We start from the raw sequence: 24192 nt of genomic DNA on the forward strand, positions 1-24192 counted from the left end.
CCTGGCCCAGGGCACTGCCCGTCTGCTCTGCCTTGCCACGGCTGAGGTGCCTTTCCTGCAGTTCCTGGGATGGTGAAATACGGCGCCTCTTTGCCTGGCCTCTCGGGCCCCGCGTGCTTGGTCTGAGGTGCGAGTGTCCCGAGCACATCCCCGGCTCGTTCCTCTCGGTCGAGGAGCGCTGCGCTGGGGTGAGCGGCTGCGGTGTGCTCCTCCTCTCCTGTCGCTGGCCTCCCGGGTTGCGGGAACCTGTCAGGCCTCTCCGGAGCACGGCGCTAGGTACGGGCCCTGGCTGCGCCGTCCGCACCCGCCCTCGGCGTGGCCAGGCTCGTAGCCTGCGCTTCCCGCACGGCCCGCCGCCGCGCACCCCTCGGGAGCTGCTGCCCTCCGTCCCGGGCTTGCCTGGTCCCCCCGGGGGCGTGCCGGTGGGCCGGCTCCTGTGGCGACGCTTCTGCCGCTCGGCGCCCGGAGCGCGCGGTGTGGGCGAGGCCGGCCGGCCCTCCTTGCTGCGCGATGTGCCTGCTCCGGGGCGTGCGTGCGAGGCCATCCTGCTGCGCGATGTGCCTGCTCCGGGGCGTGCGTGCGAGGCCATCCTTCCTCCCGGGGCTCGCTGGCTGGTGCTCCGCCGGCCCGCCCTGGCCCCAGCGCCGCCTGGGCTCGCCGCACCCCCACCCTGGCCCCTGAGCGCGGCTGAGCCTTCGTGCCGCGCTTACCTGCCTTCTGTCCCGTGTGCCCGTCGTGCTTCAGGTGAAACCTCTCGTCGTCTGTTGCCCGCCTCTGGAGATGCAGTGGCATCTGACACGCTGGCTCTGTGTCCTGCAGCTTGCTGGACTCACTCGTGCCGGTAGTGTTAGGATCTTCCGTGTGGACCGTCGGGTTTGAGGGCCGGACCGGTTTTCCTTCCTGCCCGCCTCGGCTCCCTCCCCACGGCGGCGAGCCCCTCGAGCCCCTCGAGCCCGCGCTCGGGGCAGGGCGCGCAGTTGTTCGGCCCTTGGGGCGCGGGTCCCGTGGCATCTGAGGCAGCTCGAGCAGGCCGGGTCTGCCCGTGCCGTCTCCACTCTGCTGGGAGGACAGGCCCTCACTCGGGTGGGCGCGCTGGCCTGCACGCGAGACCCCGCCCTTCCAGCCAGGCGCCCCCACCCCGGGGGCTGTGCTCCGCTGCGCCCCAGAGAGGCGCCGCTGGCGCCATCTGGGGTGGAGGCCGCCGCCTGGCCCGTTCTGAGCCCTCAGCCCATTTCAGGGCGTCCTGGGGCCCGCCCGCTTTCGTCTGCTGGGGGGTGTGCGCAGCCGCTGGGTCCCCCCCGGGCTGTCCCATGCGGGCTGCGTGCCGTGTCCTCTGCCGACGCTGCTGTGCCTCCTGCGCGTGGCGGAGGGGCCTGCCCTGCACACAGCATCCGGCAGAGCCTGCCTCCCTGTGCTCTGCATTTGCGTTTTCCTCGTCGCTCGTAAGCCTGGCCGTCTGCTTAGTGTGGTGACCCTCCTTTCTTCTTTTATAGAGATAAGACCTACATAGCAAACCACCACTTTAACCTCGTAAAAGTACCCAATTCGCTGGGTTTCATGCAGTCGCCATACTGTGTGGCCAGGTTAACTCTAGTTCCAGAACCTTCTTAGCACCCCAGACCACCCCACAAAACCCTGTGTCCTCTTCTCCAGCCTTGGCGGCCACTCTGCAGCCGGGCTCTCACCGGCCTCGGGACTCGCGGGTGCTCGCGGCCCCAGCTGGGGCCTGGCCACGTGGCTGCCACCCACTCGGGCATCCTGGGCTCTCACGGCGTCCCGGGCTGAGCCCCAGAGGCGCCGAGGGCTGCTTGGCTGCGTCGAGCACGGTGCTTGTCGAACGACGGATGCCACACGGCGTCCTGGCAGGGAGCTGCGGGGGCCGGGGCGGGGCCGGGGCGGGGGGCAGGCCTGACGGGCTCTCGCTCCGCAGATCCGGAACATGGTGGCGGTGCTGGACGTCATCTCCAGCCTGGAGAAGTACCCCATCACCAAGGAGGCGCTGGAGGTGGGTGTTCTGGCTCGGGGCGCCCCAGGGGGCAGTGCTGGGAGGCATGCTGCGCCTCCCGGCCGGCCTGGCTCACACGTTCCGGAACGTGCCGGCCGGCTAGCCTTGCTCCCACCACGGGACACCCCACTCCCCGTGTGGCATTGGCGGCCACGCGGGGAGAGGCAGAGCGGGCCCCGGGTTCTGGGGAGGGCAGGGTGGCGGGCTGCTCCCCACAAGCCCCAGCTCAGAGGAGCTGCTTTAGAGCCCCGGGGGTCCCGAAGGCCCGGGGAAGGCACGGGCCGGGACGCCGTGGGGAGGGCACCTTCCCAGTCCCCCTGGCCCCCGTCGGTCACCGTCCCCCTCTGGTTGCAGGAGACACGGCTCGGGAAGCTCATCAACGATGTCCGCAAGAAGACGAAGAACGAGGAGCTCGCCAAGCGGGCCAAGAAGCTGCTGCGCAGCTGGCAGAAGCTCATCGAGCCCGTGCACCAGAGCGAGGCGGGGCTGCGCGGGCTGGTGGGTGCCGCGGGCGCGGCCAACGGGGGCGCGCACAACTGCCGGCCCGAGGGCGGGGCGGCCGGCGGGCCCAAGGCCGTGCACGACCTGAAGAGCCGCAACGACGTGCAGAGGCTGCCGGGGCAGCGGCTCGACAGGCCGGGCAGCCGCAAGCGCCGGGGCGACCAGCGCGACCTGGGGCACCCCGGGCCGCCCCCCAAAGCCGCCAGGGCCGGCCCCGAGCCCCTGCCCGTCAACTCCTCTCCCCTCCCCACCAACGGGATCGGCGGCAGCCCCGAGAGCTTCCCGGGGCCCCTGGACGGCAGCGGGCACGCAGGGCCCGAGGGCGGCCGCCTGGAGCCCGGCGAGGACAAGCCCAGCGGCAGGATCCCCGTGCACGCCGTGCGGCCGCACACCAGCGCGCCCCCGGGGCCGGGCAAGCCCCCCGCGCCCTGCCTGCAGAGCCAGGCCGCCGCGCCCCAGCAGCGGGACAGGGCGGACGAGAGCCCGGGGCCCCCGCAGCCCCGGGGCGCCCCCCGCTGCTCCTTCAGCCCCCGGAACTCACGGCCCGAGGGCCCTGCGGCCCGGCAGCAGAGCCCGTCCACGTCCACGTCCACGGCCCAGGGCTCCCCGCGGCCCCCGCTGCCGGACGCCCCGCAGCCGCCGGCGCCGCTCCCGCCGGCCCAGCCGTCCACACCCCCCACCCGGCGGCTGGAGCTGCTGCCGAGCGCCGAGAGCCCGGGCCGCTGGCCGGGGCAGCCCGAGGGCCACCAGCGGCTGGGGGGGCCGGCCTGCAAGGGCGGGCCGCCCCCGGAGCCGCCGCGGGCCGGCTTCTCCCCCGACTCCAGGGTGGACAGCGACGCGGCCTCGCCAGGCGGCTCGGAAGGCAAGAAGAAGAAGAGGTACCGGCCCCGCGACTACGCGGTGAACTTGGACGGCCAGGGGCCCGAGGCGGGCGTGAAGCCGGTCCGCTTAAAAGAGCGGAGACTCACTTTTGACCCCATGACGAGACAGATCAAACCCCTGGCCCAGAAGGAGCCCGTGCGGGCGGCCAGCCCGGCGCCCCCCGAGCCCCCGCGGACAGAGCGGGAGCGGCCCGAGGCCAAGGCCGGCCTGCAGAGCCCCTTCGAGCAGACGAACTGGAAGGAGCTGTCGCGCAACGAGATCATCCAGTCCTACCTGAGCCGCCAGAGCAGCCTGCTGTCGTCGTCGGGCGCGCAGACGCCCGGCGCCCACCACTTCATGGCCGAGTACCTGCGGCAGGAGGAGAGCTCGCGGCGCGGCGCGCGCCGGGCGCACGTGCTCGCGCCCCCCAGCCCGCCCGCGCACCTGCCCGGGCTCACGCGGGAGGTCACGGCCGACGACCTGGCCCGGATCCAGGCCCGGCAGTGGCCGGGGGTGAACGGGTGTCGGGACACACAGGGTAACTGGTATGACTGGACGCAGTGCATATCGCTGGACCCGCACGGCGGCGACGGGCGCTTGAACATTCTGCCCTACGTCTGCTGGGACTGACGGGCGTCCGCGGGGCGCGCCCCCGCCGCGCTGAGCCGGGTGGGGGGCCGGGGATCCGGGGCGTGGGGGGCGGGCGCCACGCCGGCCCCCCCCCGGCGTTCTCCTCCTCTCGTGAAATGCTGCTACCAGTTTACTAACGGAATCGCAAAGGAAGGATGCGGGACGGGTAGGCGCGCTCGCCCTCCCGGGCGGCAGGCAGGCACAGAGAACCCGTGGAAGACGGCGCCCCTTTCGCAGCGCAAGAAGCACGCATCTTATTTATTTGCATTTTTCTTGTTTTCCCACTCGGCTGCACGGTGCCCGCGGGACGGCGGCAGCAGCTGCGCCCGTGCTTGTGCCACCCCAGTGGCTGCTGAGCCCTGTCCTCGCCCCCAGGGTGCCGCCGGCACGGGGCGGGTGGGCCGGCCACCTCGTTCGCCCCACATTCCAGGGGCAGCTGCACCTTTTTTATCTGGTTTCAGTTAAAATCCACTTTCTAAAGAAATGCTGCAGAGATTTGATTTTCCAAGAGTTTATTTTCTTCCCTCTTCCATGTGACCACCAGCCAACGCCTTCCCGTCCTCTCCTCCTCCTGCCCCGCCCCTTTCCTGCCCTCGTCTAGAAAACGCTGCTTTTCTAGCATCCCCCGCCCCCAACCACAAGAGTTACCGCGGGTGCTACTGGTGTGTGAGCCGGGCCGTCGGGCGAGAGGGAGTCCCTGCCTGTACGCTGGAGACACTCATAACCATTCCTTTAGATTCGTTTGCCTTATGGTTGTTCGTCATAACGCGATTTGCAAAAACAAGGAGCCTTAGTGAATGTACAGTACCTAGACTTCTGTCCCCAGGGCGCAGAAGGAGCAACTTTGCTATTTGGTCCAGTAAGTGGACACCTTGTGATATAAATGTGGAAATAAAAAAAAAAAACATTTGCACAAACCAGCCTCTGGCTCGTTCCTCCTTGGATCCTGCCCAGCCCGGCCAGCCTGGCACAGAGCGAGGGCGGGCAGGGGCGCGGCACCCACGGCCACCGCTGCGCCTGGGGGCCACGCAGACCTGGCCCGTCCCGGAGGGCCCTGCCGGGCAGCTCTGGCTCAGGGCTCACCAACGCAGGCGCCCTGCAGCCCCTACTGGAGCCCCCCTTTGCAGTCCCACCCACCCCGCGGTGCAGGATGGCCCTGGAATTCTCCCTCCCTCGGCCTGTTGAGATCAGAGACACGGCTGCCGAGTGAAGAAGAGAATGGGAAGGGGAGAGGGGTGTGGCAGTCCCTTCGGAGGCCCCTTCCTCACCTGATTCCTCCCACCAAAACAGTGGTGGCCCTTCCTTGCTCACCCAGCGTCACCTGGGACCGCCTTACCGCTGCTGGTGTTGAGGTTTTAAAAATAACTGGTCCGGGGATTGCTGAGTGATAATCTCTTAGCTCTTGCCCACAGCCCTGAGGCCATAAGCCAAGACCGGTTTTCTAGCTTTCTTTGCTCTGGAGTAGGCCATCTGGTCCGCACCTACTTAATTTTGCATAGATGAGGAAGCAGCCACCCCTCAGGAAGGGGGTAGCCCCACAGGGCAAACGAAGGGGTTCCATCCGGCCTGCAGCAGGGTCCCAGTCAACCAGAACCCCAGCGTAGAGAGGACAGCAGGCTGGCTGCTGTGTTGGGGGGGCAGCGGGCCAGGCGGCTCTGAGGGTGGCCTGAGCTTGAACTCGGAACCTGCAGTCTCCCGGCTCTGTGGCTCTGAGCTAAGGCTCCCCTCCGCGGATGCGACAGCGGTGAGAACCAAAGCAGACAAAAGTTTGGAACAAAACGGCAGTGGAACCAGTCTGGATTTCAGCGGTGCGGTGGAGTCGGCGGGGTGCGGTTCCCCGACCCCACCGAGCCCGTTTCCTCCGCCGCGACGCCGGCGAAGCACCGCCCACCTCCCAGGCCTGACCCTCTGGCCCTGCCCAGCTCTGCTCGCTGACTGCAGGCGCCCCAAGAAAGTGACAGGGCGACAGAGGGTGGCGCGCGCAGCTGGAGGGCCTCAGGTGCAGAGAAGGGCGCCCCCCGCCCCCCGAGCGCCAGGCTTGGGGACAGGCCGCTGCTCCCTCCCCGCGCCCCAGGGGTGCGTGCGAGTTCGGGATGCCCCACGGTCCTGGGGTCCCCCGGCCCTGCGGAGCGGGACGAGCCAAGCTTCCCCCCACCCGCAAGGCTCTGCGGGTCGAACCGGGCTCGCCGCTGGGCGACCTGCCCGGGAGGGACCCCGTAGCGTCTCGGGGCGACGGAAGTCCTCCAGGCAGGGACCTCCCCTCGCGCCGGGGCTCGCCGCCCGCCCACCCACCTACCTACCGCGCACGGCCGCCCCCCGGGGCCGCTCCCTCCGCTTCCGCTTCCGGCCTCGGCCCCGCCCCCTGCCGGAAGCGGCCCCAAGGAGGGGGCGGGGCCGGCGCGCGGGCGAGGACGCGCGGCGGCGGCCAATGGGCGGCGGGCCCGGCTCGGGGGGGGCGTGGGCGGGGCCGACGCGCGGCGGCGGCCAATGGGCGGCGGGCCTGGCCCCCGGGGGGCGTGGGCGGGGCCGGCGCTCGGGCGATGACGCGCGGCGGCGGCCAATGGGCGGCGGGCCCGGCCCCCCGGGGGGCGCGGGCGGGGCCGGCGCGCGGGCGGTGACGCGCGGCGGCGGCCAATGGGCGGCGGGCCTGGCCCCGGGGGGCGTGGGCGGGGCCGGCGCGCGGGCGGTGACGCGCGGCGGCGGCCAATGGGCGGCGGGCCCGGCTCGGGGCGGGGGCGTGGGCGGGGCCGACGAGCGGCGGCGGCCAATGGGCGGCGGGCCTGGCCCCGGGAGGCGCGGGCGGGGCCGGCGCGCGGGCGGTGACGCGCGGCGGCGGCCAATGGGCGGCGGGCCTGGCCCCGGGGGGCGTGGGCGGGGCCGGCGCTCGGGCGATGACGCGCGGCGGCGGCCAATGGGCGGCGGGCCCGGCTCGGGGGGGGGGGCGTGGGCGGGGCCGACGAGCGGCGGCGGCCAATGGGCGGCGGGCCCGGCCCCGGGGGGCGCGGGCGGGGCCGGCGCGCGGGCGGTGACGCGCGGCGGCGGCCAATGGGCGGCGGCCCCGCCCCCTCGGCCCGCCGGGCCCCGCCCCCCCGCCGGCGTCGCGCGGCGGGGCGGGGGGCGGGGCGCGGCGCAGGATGGCGGCGGCGGCGGCGGCGGCGGGCGCGGGCGGCGCGGGGCCCGGCGGGGCGCGCGAGGGCGCGCGGGTGGCGGCGCTGTGCCTGCTGTGGTACGCGCTGAGCGCGGGCGGCAACGTGGTCAACAAGGTGATCCTGAGCGGCTTCCCGTTCCCCGTGACCGTGTCGCTCTGCCACATCCTGGCGCTGTGCGCGGGGCTGCCGCCGCTGCTGCGCGCCTGGCGCGTGCCCCCCGCGCCGCCCGCCGCCGGCCCGGGCCCGCTGCTGCCGCCGCGCTTCTACCCGCGCTACGTGCTGCCGCTCGCCTTCGGCAAGTACTTCGCGTCCGTGTCGGCGCACGTCAGCATCTGGAAGGTGCCCGTGTCCTACGCGCACACCGGTGGGTGCGGGCCCGGGGCGCGGGGCGCGGGGCGCGGGGCGCGGGGCGCGGGGCGCGGGCCGGGCCTCAGCGCGCGCCTCTCCCCGCAGTCAAGGCCACGATGCCCATCTGGGTGGTCCTGCTGTCGCGCGTCATCATGAAGGAGAAGCAGAGCACCAAGGTAAGGCGCGCGGGGGTCCCCGCCCGCCCCCGGGGTCCCCCAGTTGCCACCCCTCTCCGGCCCCTCTGTGCTCCCTTGCACGTCTCGCTGGGCGAGGGGAGCCTCCAGGGGTGAAACGTGGCGACAGGGCCACACCCCATCAGGTGGAGGGAATGCGTGGTGCCAGGCTGGAGCGGTGCCAGGAGGGCTGTCACTTCCTCCTATCGAGATGACAGGCCCCCCCCCTGGACTGGGAAGTCGGCCCGGAGCCCCAGGAACGGAGGCGACAAATGACCGGCACAGCCCCGGGCACGCTCCAGACGCCAAGGCCCGGGTGTTTCCCGGCTTGGGCCGCTGACAGCCTTCGGCCGGTGGCCCGAGGTGAAGCGCGGGCACCCGGGGTCCCAGCTTGGAGCCCGTTTTCCCGCAGGACGCACAGCACCCTGCGTTTTACGTAAACCCCGAGTGGCCGTGCCCCGAATCGGCTCCTAGAAACGGGGCCGTTTCTGGCTGTGCCTTTTGGTGTGTTTGTTTATCCGTGTCCCCGCCCGGCTGGCCTGCCCCACCGCGACAGCAGGCGTGTGTGACATGGCTGGCCGGGGATTGCCCCGAGACCGCGTGGCGGTTTGTTATCGCGTCGCGTTTATCGGTTTTTCCCACGGCCTGGGACGTTGTGCTCTCCTGGGCAGGGAAGTGAGGCCATAAAGAGCTTAAATCACTCTGCAGACCTGCCCCTGTGTGTCAGATGAGAGAGGTGCCCCGTGTGACAGGTGAGGCAGGTGACACGTCATTCTCGATCACAGGGGAAGGGCAGAAAAGCCACGCCCCCGAGGCGGAAGCCAGGGGCGCGCCGAGAGCCGGCCTCGCTCTCCCCCCACCTGGAGGCTGCCACACCCCCTCCTGAAATCTCCCACGTTTGCAATGGTTGGGGCGAGGGCCCAGCCAGCCAGGGGTCAGGAAGGGGGGCCGGGGTTGGTTTGCCCCCCTCGTGGGCCTCTGTCCCTGTGCTCGCCGCGTGGCCCTTCCGCCAGCGTCCACGGTGTGCCCCTTGGTGACAACGCCGGGCTGGGGCGGCGAGGGCAGCCCGGGAGGGCGCGGGCTCTGGTTGACGCGCGCGGGCTTTGGCGGGCAGTCACAGTACCGGGCGGAGAAGGGCGTGGACAGGAGCAGGCGGGTTTGTGCAGCAGAGCGGCCTGCGAGCCAGTGCCTAGAGCCGAAGGGGACGGAGGGGCAGCTCCACTTGGGCCAGCCCTGGTCTGCGGCTCTGGACACGGGGACAGTGAGACGGTGTCGGGGCATGATCGCCTGACCCCGAGCGGCGCGGCGCCGCAGGGTCCCCGTTTCCCGGGGGCGGCTGAGGCTCCCCGCGGGGCCCCCGGGGGCGGGTCCTGGGCGCTGGGATGCCGACCCCCCCCTTCCCGCCGCAGGTGTACCTGTCCCTCGTGCCCATCATCAGCGGCGTCCTCCTGGCCACCGTCACGGAGCTGTCCTTTGACATGTGGGGGCTCGTCAGCGCGCTGGCCGCCACCCTGTGCTTCTCGCTGCAAAACATCTTCTCCAAAAAGGTAGGTGGGCCCCCGCGGGGCTGTCGTCCTTCTCCGCGCGCCTTCTAGAGCTGTGACGCTGGCGCGGTAGCCTTCCAGGTCACTTCACTCGTTTCCCGTTAGCGTCGACGTTTTCCTGCGTCCCTAAAACTCACGCCCTCTGCTCCGGTCGCGATCGCCCTCTCGCCGGCGCCGCGGTGAGGGCCGTCGGCACGTTTCCTTATAAACTTGTGACGAGCGTCTCGGGGTGGGGTGTTTGGTCGGTTCCTAATGAAAGGCTGCCGGCTCTTGGGTCAAAAGGGGTGAGGGTTTTAGGCCTCTCTGGACTTTCTTGTTGGTATTCCAGAAAGCCTGGACCGTTCTCTCTTCTTTATTTTGCTTTTACTTTTTAGGCGGTCCCGGGGATCAAACCCAGGTCCTTGTACGTGGGAAGCAGGTGCTTAACCACAGACCCACACCCGCTCCCCAGTGAGAGTTTTTTTTCCCCTTTGACATTTCTGTTTTCTTTTTGAGGTGCCGGGGATCAAACCTGGCACCTTGTGCGTGAGAGGCAGGCACTCAACCACCAAGGCACACCTGCTCCCCAATGAGCGTTTTTTCCCCCATTGGTATTTTTCCTTGTTTTTGAGGTACCAGGGATTGAACCCGGGACCTCGCGCATGGGAGGCAGGCGCTCCCCCCGCTCCCCGCCAATCTGTTTTCACGCCGGCGACGTCTCCGAGTGTCCGGCTCCCGCGCCGCCGGCGTGGGGCGTTCCCGTTTTCCCTCCTCTCCTCGGCGGCACGCGGGGCGCCCTTTCCCACGCCCCCGCGGCACCGGCCGGCCTTGACGGGGCCTCCCCTGCAGGTGCTGCGGGACTCGCGGATCCACCACCTGCGGCTGCTGAACATCCTGGGCTGCCACGCCGTCGTCTTCATGGTGCCCACGTGGGTGCTGGTCGACCTGTCGGCCTTCCTGGTCAGCAGCGACCTGGTGAGTAGCCTGTCCCGGGCGTCGCCCTGGCCCCCGAGCGCGTCGTGCCGGCGGCTCTCGGGTCCAGCTGGGCGTTGGAATCCCGGGCCTGCGCCGCTGGAGGCCCTCGCCGCGGGCGACCCACCCCCAGGGCCCGGCCCGGAGGCGGGGGTCGCGGGGAGAGCGCGGCAGCGGCGCGTTTTCCGGGCTGCCGGGCGGCCTCGGCGTGCCTCGCGTTGCCCGCACGTCCCGGGAGCGCCCCTGCCCGGGCTCCCCGATGGGGAAGCAGCCCCTGGCGCCCGGCCCCCCGACCCCTTCCGCTCGGAGCAGCTGCGTTTGTCCGCAGAGGGCTTTCGTGGTCGGCCGGGGCCGGCGCGTTATTTCGCAATGCGGCGCCACCGGCGCGGGTTATTGGCTCACTCCTTCCTTCAGTCGCTGGGTTCCAGCGTGAGGCCCTCCCTGCCAGCGGACTGCTTCCCCTTTCCTCTGCTTTTTTCTAGGAGGTGCCGGGGATTGAACCCGGCACCTCGTCCACGTGAGGCAGGAGCTCGGCCACTGAGCTGCGCCCGCTCCCCGTTTCCCTCTTCTGCTTGTGCATATACGCGTGCGCGTGCTCATCTACTAAGCGTTTTTATTTTTTGAGGCACCGGGGCCTCGTGTGTGAGAAGCCGGCGCTCCAGCCCTGAGCCGCGTGGGCTCCCCAGAGTCAGTTTTTTCATTTGCTTTGCCTGCTGCTTTTTGTCTTTAGGAGGCACCGGGAACCGAACCCGGGAACTGCCGCGTGGGAGGTGGGCACTCAACCGCTGCAGCCCCCTCTGCGCCCCGTCCACTCTATGTTTGTGTGTGTCGTTTGTGTCCATCGTCTTCCTGCCAACAAAGCCCTCAACTTGGTTTTCTTGTTCTTCTTGTTGTGGATTTTTTTTTTTAATTAACTCTTTGACTTTTTACTTATTTATTTTCTCACTTTGGTGCCTGGAGCTCCTGGCGCTTCCCCGCCTGGACCCGCACTCAGCCACCCCTTGGGGACCCCCGGTTGCTCTTAGAGGCGAACGGCGTTTAGGGACACGCGCTGCTGCCTGGCAGCAGTCCGCCCTGACACCGAGGCCTCTGCGGCGAAAACCTGGGAGACGGGTATCAGGGGGCGGGCGCTGCCGCCGCGCCGTTCCCGTCGTGGTTCCGCCGCTGTGGCTTTCCATCGGGTCCCTCTCCTCTCGCGCCCGGCGTCTCTCCCCAGCCCTTCCCTGTCAACCCCGTCCTGACCGCGCGGTCGCGTTGTCCTGCCGCGGGCACACGCCCACGCCGTGGCTGCAGGGCGCCCGTCCTCCCCGCCGCGGCCGGCGTCCCGAGACTAATGGGGTTCACCGCGCGGCCCCGCCTGTCCTCCGGCCACGCTCCAGTGGCAACGGACGATCAGAACGTTCCCAGGCGGCGGCAGGGGGCCGCGTTCGCCGTGTGCCCGTCGCCCACTTGGCTGCAGCTGCGCCTCTGCGCCGCCGTTTGCCTTCAGGAACTGGTTTTCTTCCCCCCAGTCCTTTCTATTTCCAAAGCTTCTGCCGCTCCCCCCGCCACAGGCCCCCCTCCTGTGACTTTGGGGAAACCCCTCACCTCTCTTCTCGCCCGCGTAAGCAGGTGTGTGTTTATCTGCACCATTCCTCCGGGCGTGAGGTTTCTTTCCATTAACGACGACTGCTGAGGTCATGTTCTCTCGTGCCTCTCCCCGGCTGCACGGCCGCGCTGGTAGGTTTGGTGTCGGTCGGGTATCCCGTGCCGCTCGGGCTCACTGGTGTGTGCGCTTGCTCGTACACGCAGCCCTCTGTGGACAGACGTGTCAGCCCAGGGGGGCCCTGGCGCAAACTGCCAGAACCCTGCTGGCTTTTATGCAGGGTGTGATTTAGAGCAGCTGCCCGGCCCTAAAAGATCCAACCCAAGCTACCCTAAGAGGTACGTCCTCACCCAAAGCCACGGGCCATGGGTTGAAGCGAGACGGCGGGCGACGTCTGCGAGGATCCAGCCGTCCTCTTCCTCCTCAGGCTCTCTGGTCCCGGCTTCTTCCGGTCTCAGCTGTGGGCCGGCCCGAGGCTCGTCTCTCCCCAGAGCGCATTGCTTTCCGGGCTCCGCTGCTCTGGTTTCTCCACAAGGTCAGCCGAGCACCGTCAGGCTCTTTCCCCAGATGGTGCGCGCTCCCGTGTATCTGCTTCCGCGTGGGAGTCTGTTTTATCAGCCCACCGAGGGGGCGGGGGCTCGAGGCCGCGCCACGCTCTGACGACGTGCTGGAATCAGAGCCCTAATCTTAACGTCATCTAATCAGGCGGCTCGGCTGGCTCTAATGCCGTCGGAGCGGAGCACGCCCAGGGCAAGAGACCAGTTCACAAACCTCGCCAGCGTGTCTCTCTCCTAATTCATGAATGACATCAGACTGCCACGGCGGGTCTGTTTCCTCGGCTTGGTCTCACGTTTGGGGCGTTTCCTGTTTTTTCTCTAGCGACCCGTTCCGTGTAACGCTTCCTAGTGCCCTCCTGTCCCGCCGAGGCTCCGCCCCTGTACGCGATGGGACCCACGTGTGTTTCAGGGCAGCTCTGGGGTACACAGTGCTCAGGGAACGCTGCAGCCCGGACGGGGCTCCCCACGTACCTGGGCTCTTCCTCTTCCCCCAGGGTTCTGCCCGGGACCCCTCCCCACGCCTGTGCACACCCACCCCGGGGTGCCGCCCACCGCTGTGCCAGAGCGAGGGGCTGCTCGGGGCTGGCCAAAGCCAGCTAGGGAGCGACAGACTCTGGAGCAGGCAGCCATTTTAAAACCAGGGCAGAGGGAAGCAGACGTGGTGTGAGCAGTTGGGCTCCCGCCTACCATAGAGGAGGTCCGGGGTTCGATGCCCAGGGCCTCCTGGTGAGGGCGAGCTGGCCCACACTGGAACGCTGGCCCACACAGGTGTGCTAGCCCACATGGAGAGCTGGCGCAGCAAGATGACACGACGAGAGACAACAGAGGAGAGACAATAAGAGACGTAGAAGAACCGGGAGCTGGCATGGCGCAGGAGGGTAATCGCCTCTCTGCCACTCCAGAAGGCCCCAGGATTGGTTCCTGGAGCTGCCTAATGAGAAGACAAGCGGATACAGAAGAACACACAGCGAGCGGACACAGAGCAGACAACGGGGGGAATAGGGGGGAAGAAATAATTAAAATAAATCTTAAAGAAAGAAACAGAGCAGAAGGAAGTGGATGTGGCTCAAGCGATTGAGCTCCCGCCTACCACACGGGAGGTCCCAGGTTCAGTTCCCAGTGCCTCCTGGAGAAGACGAGCAAGAGAACGAGCTGATGTGACAGGCAGGCGCAGCGAGCTGACACAACGAGACACAGAGGACAGACAATGAGAGACACAACAAAGCAGGGAGTGGAGGCGGCTCGAGCGATTGGGTGCCTCCCTCTGACATGGGAGGTCCTGGATTCGGTTCCCGGTGCCTCCTAAAGAGAAGACGGGCAGACACAGCAAACAGCGAGCGCAAATCAATGATGCAGGAGAGGGATAAAGAAAGAAAGTTTTAGAAATTAAAAAAGCCGGAGCAGGACACGAGAGGCAGCCGGCGGGGGCGCGGCTGGAGGGTCCCCGGTGGCGGGAGACTGGGGGGAGGAAGGTCAGGACCCAAGCAGAGAGCGAGGGGCTTCCCACATTTGCCCCCCGAATCTCCAGCCCGGCCTCGAGCCAGCCTGAAACGCGCAGGCGAGCGTTAGGTGCGAACACAGAGAAACCCCCTCGGGGAGGGGGCCCCTGCCCCCCCAGGGAGGAGAGGGAGCCCCGACCTTCTCGCTCTCTCTTCTCTCCGTTCTCCTGCCAGGCGGGCCCGGGGAGGGGGTGCTGGCCGGTGCCCCAGGCACCCGTGACCCTGGGGAAGGGGGAACCGTCCTCTGGGGGCCCAAGAGGCCGGGGTCCGCCCCCCACGGCTGCCGTCCCCTCTCGGGGTCCCCGCAGGGCCTCGCCCCGCCCGGGGGCGCGCAGTCGCGCCCGAGCTTTCGGGCCGAGGACTTGAAAGGGAAGCAAGAGAGAGAGGGGAGCTCGGGGCGCGACCCTGGGGGGCTGTCACTGAGGCTCCGGGCTCCCCCGAGATGCACAGGCTGCGACCCGCAGCCGCCGAAGTCCAGGGAGCGCCTCGATCCGCCGCCGCCCGGGCCCAAGGCAACCGCCGGGCGCTGCCCCCCCAGGCTCTGCGATCGCCCCCACCCGCAGCTCGCAGCCTGGACCCGGCCGGGCCGACGTCCCGCTCCACCAAAAAGTCAGCGTTTCCGCGAGACCCGAGCCCAGCGACACGTCGGTAACGTGCGTGGGATGCCGCCTCCTGGTATTCCACGAATCCAGGACACGGTCCCAAACGCGTTGGCCTCTGGGAAGGCCAGAGAAGTTAAGGTCCTGTGCGAAGAGGCCAGCACCGACACGGACGTCGAAACGACCAGACGCAGACCCAAAAGCGGCTGTCAGAACCACGCGCCAGGAAGCAAGGGCCAGCGCTCCCGAAACCGCGAAGAAAAACCACCCGGCAATCGAGGACTGCAGAAATGCACCAACCAGAAGAGGAGCTCCCGGGCTCGGCTCAACAGCGGGACGCGGGCGGCAGACTGCAGAGTCGGTCGCGGGAACGTGGGTCGACGGAAATGATCCGGGGCCAGAGGCCCTGGGTCACGCGATTGGGCGCCCGCCTACCATAGGGGAGGTCCAGGGTTCGAGTCCTGGGACCTCCCGGTGAGGGCGAGCTGGCCTGCGCGGCGAGCTGGCGCAAAGAAAGAGGAGACAAGGAGAGATGCAACCAAGCAGGGAGCCGAGGCCTCTCTCCCACGTGGGGGGTCCCAGGATCGGTTCCTGGTGCCTCCTAAAGAGAAGACAAGCAGCCCCGGAGAGCACACAGCGCGTAGATTCACAGAGCAGACGGCGAGCGCAAACAACGAGGGGGAGGGTAAATAAATCTTTAAAAAAAATTATCAGGTTCCGACAACGGGGAGAAAAAAGGTAACAGTAAACAGAGTCCCAGGGGTAATGTGGAAATGGTCGACAGTTGTCATCCAAGTCCCCAAAGGAGAAGAGAGAGAACGTGGCTCTAGAAAGGAAATGCTTAGGAAAGAACGCCTAAAATCTTCCCAGTTTCTGGAAAAGGCTCGAAGAATCCCAGCAAGCTCCAAACAAGTTAGACCCAAGGAAACCCACATCCAGACACATCATAATCACACTGAGGCAAAGTGAAGAGTGAAAAAACCTCTGGAAAGCAGCTTAAGGCGACACCAGCTGGGATGGCTGCAGGTTGCTCATCAGAAACCCTGAAAAGCACAGACTAAGGAAACGTTGGTTTTTTTTTTTTTTTTCATTAAAAAAAAATTTTTTTTATACCAACGTTACAAGTTACTCAGTTAACACATGAAAATAACTACAGTAGCAAGACATCTGCAGAGCGACGTTGCAAATGACACATTTTATATTATATAACGAACTGGGGAATTTTTTTTAACATCCATTTTATTTTATTTATTTATTTATTTTTTAAAGATTTATCTATTTATTTAATTCCCTCCCTCCCCTGGTTGTCTGTTCTTCGTGTCTATTTGCTGCGTCTTGTTTCTTTTGTCCGCTTCTGTTGTCGTCAGTGGCACGGGAAGTGTGTGCGGCGCCATTCCTGGGCAGGCTGCACTTTCTTTCGCACTGGGCGGCTCTCCTTACGGGGCGCACTCCTTGTGCGTGGGGCTCCCCTACGTGGGGGACACCCCTGTGTGGCACGGCACCCCTTGCGCGCATCAGCACTGCGCATGGGCCAGCTCCACACAGGTCAAGGAGGCCCGGGGTTTGAACCACGGACCTCCCATGTGGTAGACGGACGCCCTAACCACTGGGCCAAGTCCGTTTCCCACATTTTATTGATAAATATTAAGAAAGCATAAATCCATCCAAAGTTTGAAATCAAAGGTACTTGGTGTAATCACATTGTGGTGCGTTCATCAGTTCTTTGGGGAATTTGAAAATCTTTTCAGTGGAAACAAGCCTGCTACGTTAGTCGGCCAAAGGGGTGCCAGTGCAGAGTCCCGGCCCGGCCGGCTCTCACACGGGGTCTCGATTTGGGGTAGAAGCCCACAGTTCCCAGGCCGAGTCCAGCCCCGGGCTGCTCCCACCTGAGCCGCGGGCCACGCGGGGCCACAGGATGGCGGCCGACCTCTCCTGGGCGCCTCCAGGGCTTCCCCTCCCCACGGCTCCGGGCGCAGCCTCCTCTCTGAGGCGGGCACGGCTCCTCTCCAGGGCTCAGGGCTCCTGGCACAGCCTCCTCTCTCAGCTGCAGCGGGCACGGCTCCTCTCCAGGGCTCAGGGCTCCTGGCGCAGCCTCCTCTCTCAGGCGGGCACGGCTCCTCTCCAGGGCTCAGGGCTCCTGGCGCAGCCTCCTCTCTCAGCTGCAGCGGGCACGGCTCCTCTCCAGGGCTCAGGGCTCCTGGCGCAGCCTCCTCTCTCAGGCGGGCACGGCTCCTCTCCAGGGCTCAGGGCTCCTGGCACAGCCTCCTCTCTCAGGCAGGCACGGCTCCTCTCCAGGGCTCAGGGCTCCTGGCACAGCCTCCTCTCTCAGCTGCAGCGGGCATGGCTCCTCTCCAGGGCTCAGGGCTCCTGGCGCAGCCTCCTCTCTCAGCTGCAGCGGGCACGGCTCCTCTCCAGGGCTCAGGGCTCCTGGCGCAGCCTCCTCTCTCAGCTGCAGCGGGCACGGCTCCTCTCCAGGGCTCAGGGCTCCTGGCGCAGCCTCCTCTCTCAGGCGGGCACGGCTCCTCTCCAGGGCTCAGGGCTCCGGGCGCAGCCTCCTCTCTGAGGCGGGCACGGCTCCTCTCCAGGGCTCAGGGCTCCTGGCGCAGCCTCCTCTCTCAGCTGCAGCGGGCACGGCTCCTCTCCAGGGCTCAGGGCTCCTGGCGCAGCCTCCTCTCTCAGGCGGGCACGGCTCCTCTCCAGGGCTCAGGCCTCCTGGCGCAGCCTCCTCTCTCAGGCGGGCACGGCTCCTCTCCAGGGCTCAGGCCTCCTGGCACAGCCTCCTCTCTCAGCTGCAGTGGGCACGGCTCCTCTCCAGGGCTCAGGGCTCCTGGCGCAGCCTCCTCTCTCAGGCGGGCACGGCTCCTCTCCAGGGCTCAGGGCTCCGGGCGCAGCCTCCTCTCTCAGGTGGGCACGGCTCCTCTCCAGGGCTCAGGGCTCAGGGCTCCTGGCGCATCCTCCTCTCTCAGCTGCAGCGGGCACGGCTCCTCTCCAGGGCTCAGGGCTCCGGGCGCAGCCTCCTCTCTCAGGCGGGCACGGCTCCTCTCCAGGGCTCAGGGCTCCTGGCGCAGCCTCCTCTCTCAGCTGCAGCGGGCACGGCTCCTCTCCAGGGCTCAGGGCTCCTGGCGCAGCCTCCTCTCTCAGGCGGGCACGGCTCCTCTCCAGGGCTCAGGGCTCCTGGCGCAGCCTCCTCAGACAGGCACGGCTCCTCTCCAGGGCTCAAGTCTCCTGGCGCAGCTTCCTCTCTCAGCTGCAGCGGGCACGGCTCCTCTCCAGGGCTCAGGGCTCCTGGTGCAGCCTCCTCTCTCAGCTGCAGCGGGCACGGCTCCTCTCCAGGGCTCAGGGCTCCTGGCGCAGCCTCCTCTCTCAGCTGCAGAGGGCACGGCTCCTCTCCAGGGCTCAGGGCTCCTGGCGCAGCCTCCTCTCTCAGGCGGGCACAGCTCCTCTCCAGGGCTCAGGGCTCCTGGCGCAGCCTCCTCTCCAGGGCTCAGGGCTCCTGGCGCAGCCTCCTCTCTCAGCTGCAGCGGGCACGGCTCCTCTCCAGTGCTCAGGGCTCCTGGCGCAGCCTCCCCTCTCAGCTGCAGCGGGCACGGCTCCTCTCCAGGGCTCAGGGCTCCTGGCGCAGCCTCCTCTCTCAGCTGCAGCGGGCACGGCTCCTCTCCAGGGCTCAGGGCTCCTGGCGCAGCCTCCTCAGACAGGCACGGCTCCTCTCCAGTGCTCAGGGCTCCTGGCGCAGCCTCCTCTCTCAGCTGCAGCGGGCACGGCTCCTCTCCAGGGCTCAGGGCTCCTGGCGCAGCCTCCTCTCTCAGCTGCAGCGGGCACGGCTCCTCTCCAGGGCTCAAGGCTCCTGGCGCAGCCTCCTCTCTCAGGCGGGCACAGCTCCTCTCCAGGGCTCAGGGCTCCTGGCGCAGCCTCCTCTCTCAGCTGCAGCGGGCACGGCTCCTCTCCAGGGCTCAAGGCTCCTGGCGCAGCCTCCTCTCTCAGGCGGGCACGGCTCCTCTCCAGGGCTCAGGGCTCCTGGCGCAGCCTCCTCTCTCAGCTGCAGCGGGCACGGCTCCTCTCCAGGGCTCAGGGCTCCTGGCGCAGCCTCCTCTCTCAGGCGGGCACGGCTCCTCGCCCAGGCTCCCTCACCCGCCTCGGCCCAGGGCGCGCGTCTTTCCCGGCCTGCTCCGCTGCTCGGCTGCGCAGACGCCTTCCCAGGTCTGCTGCCAGGTATCGGGGCATTGGCTGCTTGAGCCGCCGCCTTTCTGTCACCACAGCAGGAGCAAAGTGACAGCACTCTCCGCTCCATGTGTGTCAGTGTCTCCAGCCCCCGCCAGGGCACGGGGAGCGCCCGAGTCACGCCCACTGACGGCAAAAGCCCCCGCTTGGTCTTAGCGGGAAGCCAGAGACCCCGGCTGAAGCTAACGCAGTCAGCAGGCCTTTCAAACAGCCTTTCCCTTTTTGGGATTCGTAAAATAATCTCCAACTGCCACAGCGTGCATCGACACGGACAGAGCGGGAGCCAACGCGGCTCCGGGGTTGAGCGCCAGCCTCCCACGGACGAGGTCCCGGGTTCAATCCCCGGTCCCAATTCCTAAAAAAAAAGACCCAGAACTGTGCCCCCTGGGGAGGGCCGGGTCGGTGGCATCACCGGGTTCCCGTCCTCCTGGGTTTCCTGAGGTCTGCAGAGGCCGCCCTGTGGGGAGAGCGCAGCAGCCATCGGCGCCCGCCTCGGGGAGGCGCGGTGCTCTACAGTGTGCCCCTCGGGGTCTCGGCACTCCACTGTGGACACGCTTGGGAAATAACCCGCAGAGCCCAGCCGTGCCCGCAAGACTTCTAGTTCCCGAGAATTAGGAGGAGAATCCCACTGGGTCCACTTCCTTTCCAGTATCTTCCGTCCCTCTCCTCTCTGCCCTCGTCTCCCAGCCGCTCTGCTTCCTGACACGTCACTGGTGTTGAGTTGCAGCGCGGCGCGGGCCAGACTTGTTTTCTCCTAAGCGTTTTTGTTGTTTTTTTTTAAAGATTTATTTATTTATTTCTCTCCCCTCTCCTCTCCACCCGCCCCCAGTTGTCTGCTCTCTGTCTCCATTCCCTGTGTGTTCTTCTGTGACCGCTTCTATCCTTGTCAGCGGCACCCGGAATCTCTGTTTCTCTTTGTTGCGTCATCTTGCTGGGTCAGCTCTCCATGTGTGCGGCGCCACTCCTGGGCAGGCTGCGCTTTCTTTCACACTGGGCGGCTCTCCTTATGGGGTGCACTCCTTGCACGTGGGGCTCCCCTACGCGGGGACACCCCTGCGTGGCACGGCGCTCCTTGCGCGCATCAGCACTGTGCATGGGCCAGCTCCACACGGGTCAAGGAGGCCCGGGGCTTGAACCGTGGACCTCCCATGTGGTAGACGGACGCCCTAACCACTGGGCCAAACCTGCTTCCCTCTTCTAAGTATTTTGAGTTCAAAACTCCTGTATCTGAAGAAATACAGCTGGGGTAATTAATAAAGAAAATACCTCCTGTATTAGTCAGCCATAGGAGCGCTGATGCAAAATACCAGAAGCCTGCTGGCTGCTATAAAGGGCATTTATTTGGGGTAGGAGCTTACAGACACCAAGCCATAAGCGTAAGTGACTTCCCTCACCAAATGCTATTTCCATGTGTTGGAGCAAGACGGCTGCCGACAGCTCCGCGGGTTCAGGCTTCCTGGGTCCCTCCCTTCCAGGGTCCGGCTTCTCTCTGGGCTCAGGGTCCCTCCCTTCCAGGGTCTGGCTTCTCTCTGGGCTCAGAGTCCCTCCTTCCAGGGTCTGGCTTCTCTCTGGGCTCAGGGTCCCTCCTTCCAGGGTCTGGCTTCTCTCTGGGTTCAGGGTCCCTCCTTCCAGGGTCTGGCTTCTCTCTGGGCTCAGGGTCCCTCCTTCCAGGGTCTGGCTTCTCTCTGGGCTCAGGGTCCCTCCTTCCAGGGTCCGGCTTCTCTCAGGGCTCAGGGTCCCTCCTTCCAGGGTCTGGATTCTCCCTGGGCTCAGGGTCCCTCCCTTCCAGGGTCCGGCTTCTCCCTGAGCTCAGGGTCCCTCCCTTCCAGGGTCTGGCTTCTCTCTGGGCTCAGGGTCCCTCCTTCCAGAGTCCGGCTTCTCTCTGGGCTCAGGGTCCCTCCTTCCAGGGTCTGGCTTCTCTCTCCTCTGGGAGCTGACTTCCTGGGGCTCCAGCTTAAGGCTTCAGCATCAAACTCCAACTTCAAAACTCCAACATCAGAAATCCCCCACTCTGTCCTTTCCTTTTATCTGGGAGTCCCCACCCACAAGGGGCGGGGACTCATGCCCTAATGACGTGGCCCAATCAAAGTCCCGATCGTAACTCACTCACGCCCAGGTACAGACCGGACGACAAACACAACCCAGCACCTCTTTTTGGAGTTTATAACCGCTTTGTCAACCTGCGCCACGCCCCGTCTTAAGTAAACAGGGAAGGGCGGAGGCGGGGGCCGCAGGGGCGCGGCGGGCGGGGGGCTCGGGGCCGAGGTCGCGGCCGGGGAGCCTTGGCGCCACCTGGGCTCGTCCTCCCCTCCGAGCGGCCGGCGCCTTGCTCTGTCGCCGCGGGCGGTGCGGGCGGAGCCGGGCAGCCACGCTGTCCCTTGCACAGCAGCCTGCGGGCCGAGCAGGCGCCCCGAGGTGCCCAGGCTGCCCAGCCCTGTGCCCCCGTGTGGGGCCCGGACAAGGTCAGCCCGTCCGGCCTGCCCGGAGCAGCTTCTAGATCCTTCCACCGCAGGGCTGGTCCTGAGGGGCCATGGGGCAGAGGGAGGCACGGGGGCAGCGCCGCGGGTGTCCCCACCGCCCGGTCCTCGCCTGCCTGCCCGGGCCACCCTCAGTCGGCTCTCAGGAGTGGTGTTTGGTTGTTTTTTTTTTTGTTTTAAAGATTTATTTTATTTATTTCTCTCCCTCCCCGCCCCCATTGTCTGTTCTCTGTGTCTATTTGCTGCGTCTTCTTTGTCCGCTTCTGTTGTTGTCAGCAGCACGGGAATCTGTGTTTCTCCTTGTTGCGTCATCTTGTCGTGTCAGCTCTCCGTGTGGGCGGCGCCATTCCTGGGCAGGCTGTGCTTTCTTTCGCGCTGGGCGGTTCTCCTTACGGGGCGCACTCCTTGCGCATGGGGCTCCCTTACGCGGGGGACACCCCTGCGGGGCAGGGCACTCCTTGCGCTCATCAGCACTGCATGTGGGCCAGCTGCACACGGGCCAGGAGGCCGGGGTTTGAACCCTGGACCTCCCGTGTGGTAGACGGACGCCCTCACCACTGGGCCACGTCCGCTTCCCTTAGGGGCGGTTTTGAGGTCCCGGTCCCTGTCGAGGGGTTTCCCGCGGGCCAGTGGCGACTCGCACGTCGCAGCACCCTCCGTCACGGCCCTCCCCGCGGGGGTCCGCCTCCCCCGTGGCGTCTCCACACAAGCCGGGCCCCTGCCCGCTCAGGGCCGCCCCCCGCGCCGGCCAGGACGACGGGCGACTCGGGGCGGCGACGCGCCCCCCGGCCCGGCCTGAGCGCCCCGCGCCGCCCGCAGCCCTCCGCCGCGCCGTGGCCCTGGACGCTGCTGCTGCTGGCCGTGAGCGGCTTCTGCAACCTGGCGCAGAACGTCGTCGCCTTCAGCATCCTGAGCCTCGTCAGCCCGCTCAGCTACTCGGTCGCCAACGCCACGAAGCGCATCCTGGTCATCGCCGTGTCGCTGCTGACGCTGCGCAACCCCGTCACCGGCGCCAACGTGCTGGGCATGCTCACGGCCGTGCTGGGCGTGCTGCTCTACAACAAGGTGGGCGCGCGGGCGCGGCGGGCTCCCCGGGCACCCCGGGCACCCCGCACGCCCGCGCCCGCCGACCGCCCCCCCGTCTCCCCCGCAGACCAAGCACGACGCCGGCCGCCGGGCCCGGAAGCCGCTGCTGCCCGTGGCGGCGGGCGACCCGGGCGCCCAGGAGCGCCTCGCCGCGCCCGACAAGCCGCACAACGGCCTGCTGCTGCCCCCGCACGGCGCCCGCCTCGCCGGCCTCTTCCCGCACGGCCGCCAGGCCTACCCCGGCCCCTACGCCCTCAGCCGCTTCGACGTGTAGGGGCCGCGGCCCGGCGCGGGTGTCCCGGCCCCCCGGCACCGCGCCTCGGGGCTCCCCTTGTCCTCTGCAGGGAACCCCTCTGCGCGAGGGACGACCCGGCGCGCCACCTCCTCCGCTCGGACGCCGCGGGCCGGGGCTGCCACAGAGGAGCCCAGCGCCCCCCCCGGGCCGCCGACGGGAGGTCGGGGGTCGCAGGAAGAAGGGGACGTGGCCGGGGGGGGGGGGGCAGGAGGAGCGTCCCCGTGCCCGCCTGCCCCCAGTCAGCCCCCGCTCCCGCCGGGCGGTCTCGGGGGCCGCGCTGGCCTTCCGAGGCGCCTGCGCTTTTCGGGGGACTGTTTTGTAGTCGGCTGTTTTGATTTCTCAGCCCCTGTCGGGGGGCCCCCCGGGACTCGTCTGTGGACCGAAGACCCTCGTGCTCCGGCGCGTCTCGCGGCCAGGTGAGCCCTCCTGGAGGCGCCCGGGCCCCTGGGGTGTCCAGTAAGAAGCCGTGGAACGTTCCGGGCTCCTCGCCAGTGACCACGGCTGTCGAGAATGGAAGCCGGAAGACGGCCGCCCCGTCGGCGTGTCGCGCAGGGCCGTGGCGTCCGGGTCACGGGTGGCTGAGGGCTGCTGGCCGTGGGGCTGGGGTCGCATCCCAGCTGCGGGAGGAAGGGGCAGCCCGGGCGCCCGGGGGCCCCCCACCCAGGGAAGGGCTGGCGGCAGCTCCCGTGGGCCCCCCGCGCCGGGAAGGGCGATGGCAGCGCCCGTGGGCCCCCCACACCGGGAAGGGCCGGCTCCGGGCACCTGTGGGCGCCCCTCACCTGGTCCTTTGGCCCGCGTGGACTTGGTTTGGGCAGAGCCCCGTGGCCAGGAGAGCCGCGCGACGCACGTGGCAGCTCCCGTGCGCTGGGCTCGGCGTGGCCCCCTTGGCCCCGAGGTGACCGTGCCTTCCCCGAGGGGCCGCCGGCGTCCCCGGCCCCCTGGACGCTCGTCCTCGGCGGGGCGCGGCGGGCGTGGCGGCGACTTGCTCTCTCCCGGCCACCGCAGCCCCCCCCCCCCCCCGTCGCACAGGAGGGGACGCCGCCCCGCGTGGCCGCGCTCTCCAAGCGCTGGGACCGCGCGTTTAAAAGGCTGCACGTGGGGGACCAGGGTGGACCCCGCAGCTCGCCCCGGGCCGCCCGCCCTCCGTGCTCCGAGCGCCCGCGCCGAGCGGGCAGCGCCTTCCTGGCGACGTCGCCGCGGGAATCGCCCGCCCGGTGTCGCCCGACGGCGGGGCCTGCGGCTCGGACCCTCTTGCCGGCGCGTCGCGACCGAGGAGGAGGCGCCGCCGAGACCAGGGGAGCGGGTCTCCGCCACCCGCGGGCCCGGCTCCCAGGCGCGGCCCGCCCCGACGCGGGGAAGCGCGTGTCTGAGCCGCCCCCTTCCCCGCGGGGCGCTGCGGGCGCGGGGCGGGCGGCTTCGCGATGATTTGTAAATTAATAAACGAGCTATTTAATTCCGTACGCCGGCTCAGGTACGCGGCCGACGCCCCGGGGCGCCCGGGCGGGCTCTCCTCTCGGTGGGCGCGCGCTTTGAGCACCTCGTTGCCACTCGTGTGTCCCGAGGGAGGGCAGAGCCCGCGGCAGCGGACGCGACCTGGACGCGGGAGCCGAGGCGGCAGGCGGCGGCCCCGAACGTGGCCGCCGGGCGCCCCGCGAGGACCCGGGACCCCGCGGCTGGTTGCTGGTGTCCCCCCAAACCGGCGGCGCCTGCGGGG

General features: G+C 68.0%; 2 protein-coding genes and 1 non-coding gene across 4 annotated transcripts in view; 2 read left to right on the plus strand and 1 right to left on the minus strand.

Moving 5' to 3' along the window:
* The window catches only part of MED26 (mediator complex subunit 26), a 29120-nt gene extending 24203 nt beyond the window's left edge, over window positions 1-4917 (plus strand). For both annotated transcript variants that reach the window (XM_058292644.2, XM_012528490.3), the window contains exons 2-3: window positions 1931-2005; window positions 2360-4917. In XM_058292644.2, the coding sequence (XP_058148627.1) occupies window positions 1931-2005; window positions 2360-3997 (1713 nt within the window). In that variant the 3' untranslated portion in view covers window positions 3998-4917. The remainder of the gene's footprint in view (window positions 1-1930; window positions 2006-2359) is intronic.
* A 2214-nt stretch (window positions 4918-7131) lies between these two features.
* Window positions 7132-23938, plus strand: SLC35E1 (solute carrier family 35 member E1). Its single transcript, XM_058292643.2, has 6 exons — window positions 7132-7510; window positions 7600-7670; window positions 9077-9214; window positions 10040-10165; window positions 21917-22162; window positions 22251-23938. Exons 1-6 carry the CDS (start codon window positions 7132-7134, stop codon window positions 22455-22457), a joined length of 1167 nt encoding a protein of 388 aa, XP_058148626.1. The 3' UTR covers window positions 22458-23938.
* On the minus strand, window positions 21587-21669 carry TRNAG-ACC (transfer RNA glycine (anticodon ACC)). Its single transcript has one exon. It is a non-coding gene; the product is annotated as a tRNA-Gly (tRNA).
* Window positions 23939-24192: the final 254 nt, after the last annotated feature.

This window comes from Dasypus novemcinctus, unplaced genomic scaffold (genome assembly GCF_030445035.2).
Source record: "Dasypus novemcinctus isolate mDasNov1 unplaced genomic scaffold, mDasNov1.1.hap2 scaffold_174, whole genome shotgun sequence".
Classification (NCBI taxonomy): domain Eukaryota; kingdom Metazoa; phylum Chordata; class Mammalia; order Cingulata; family Dasypodidae; genus Dasypus; species Dasypus novemcinctus.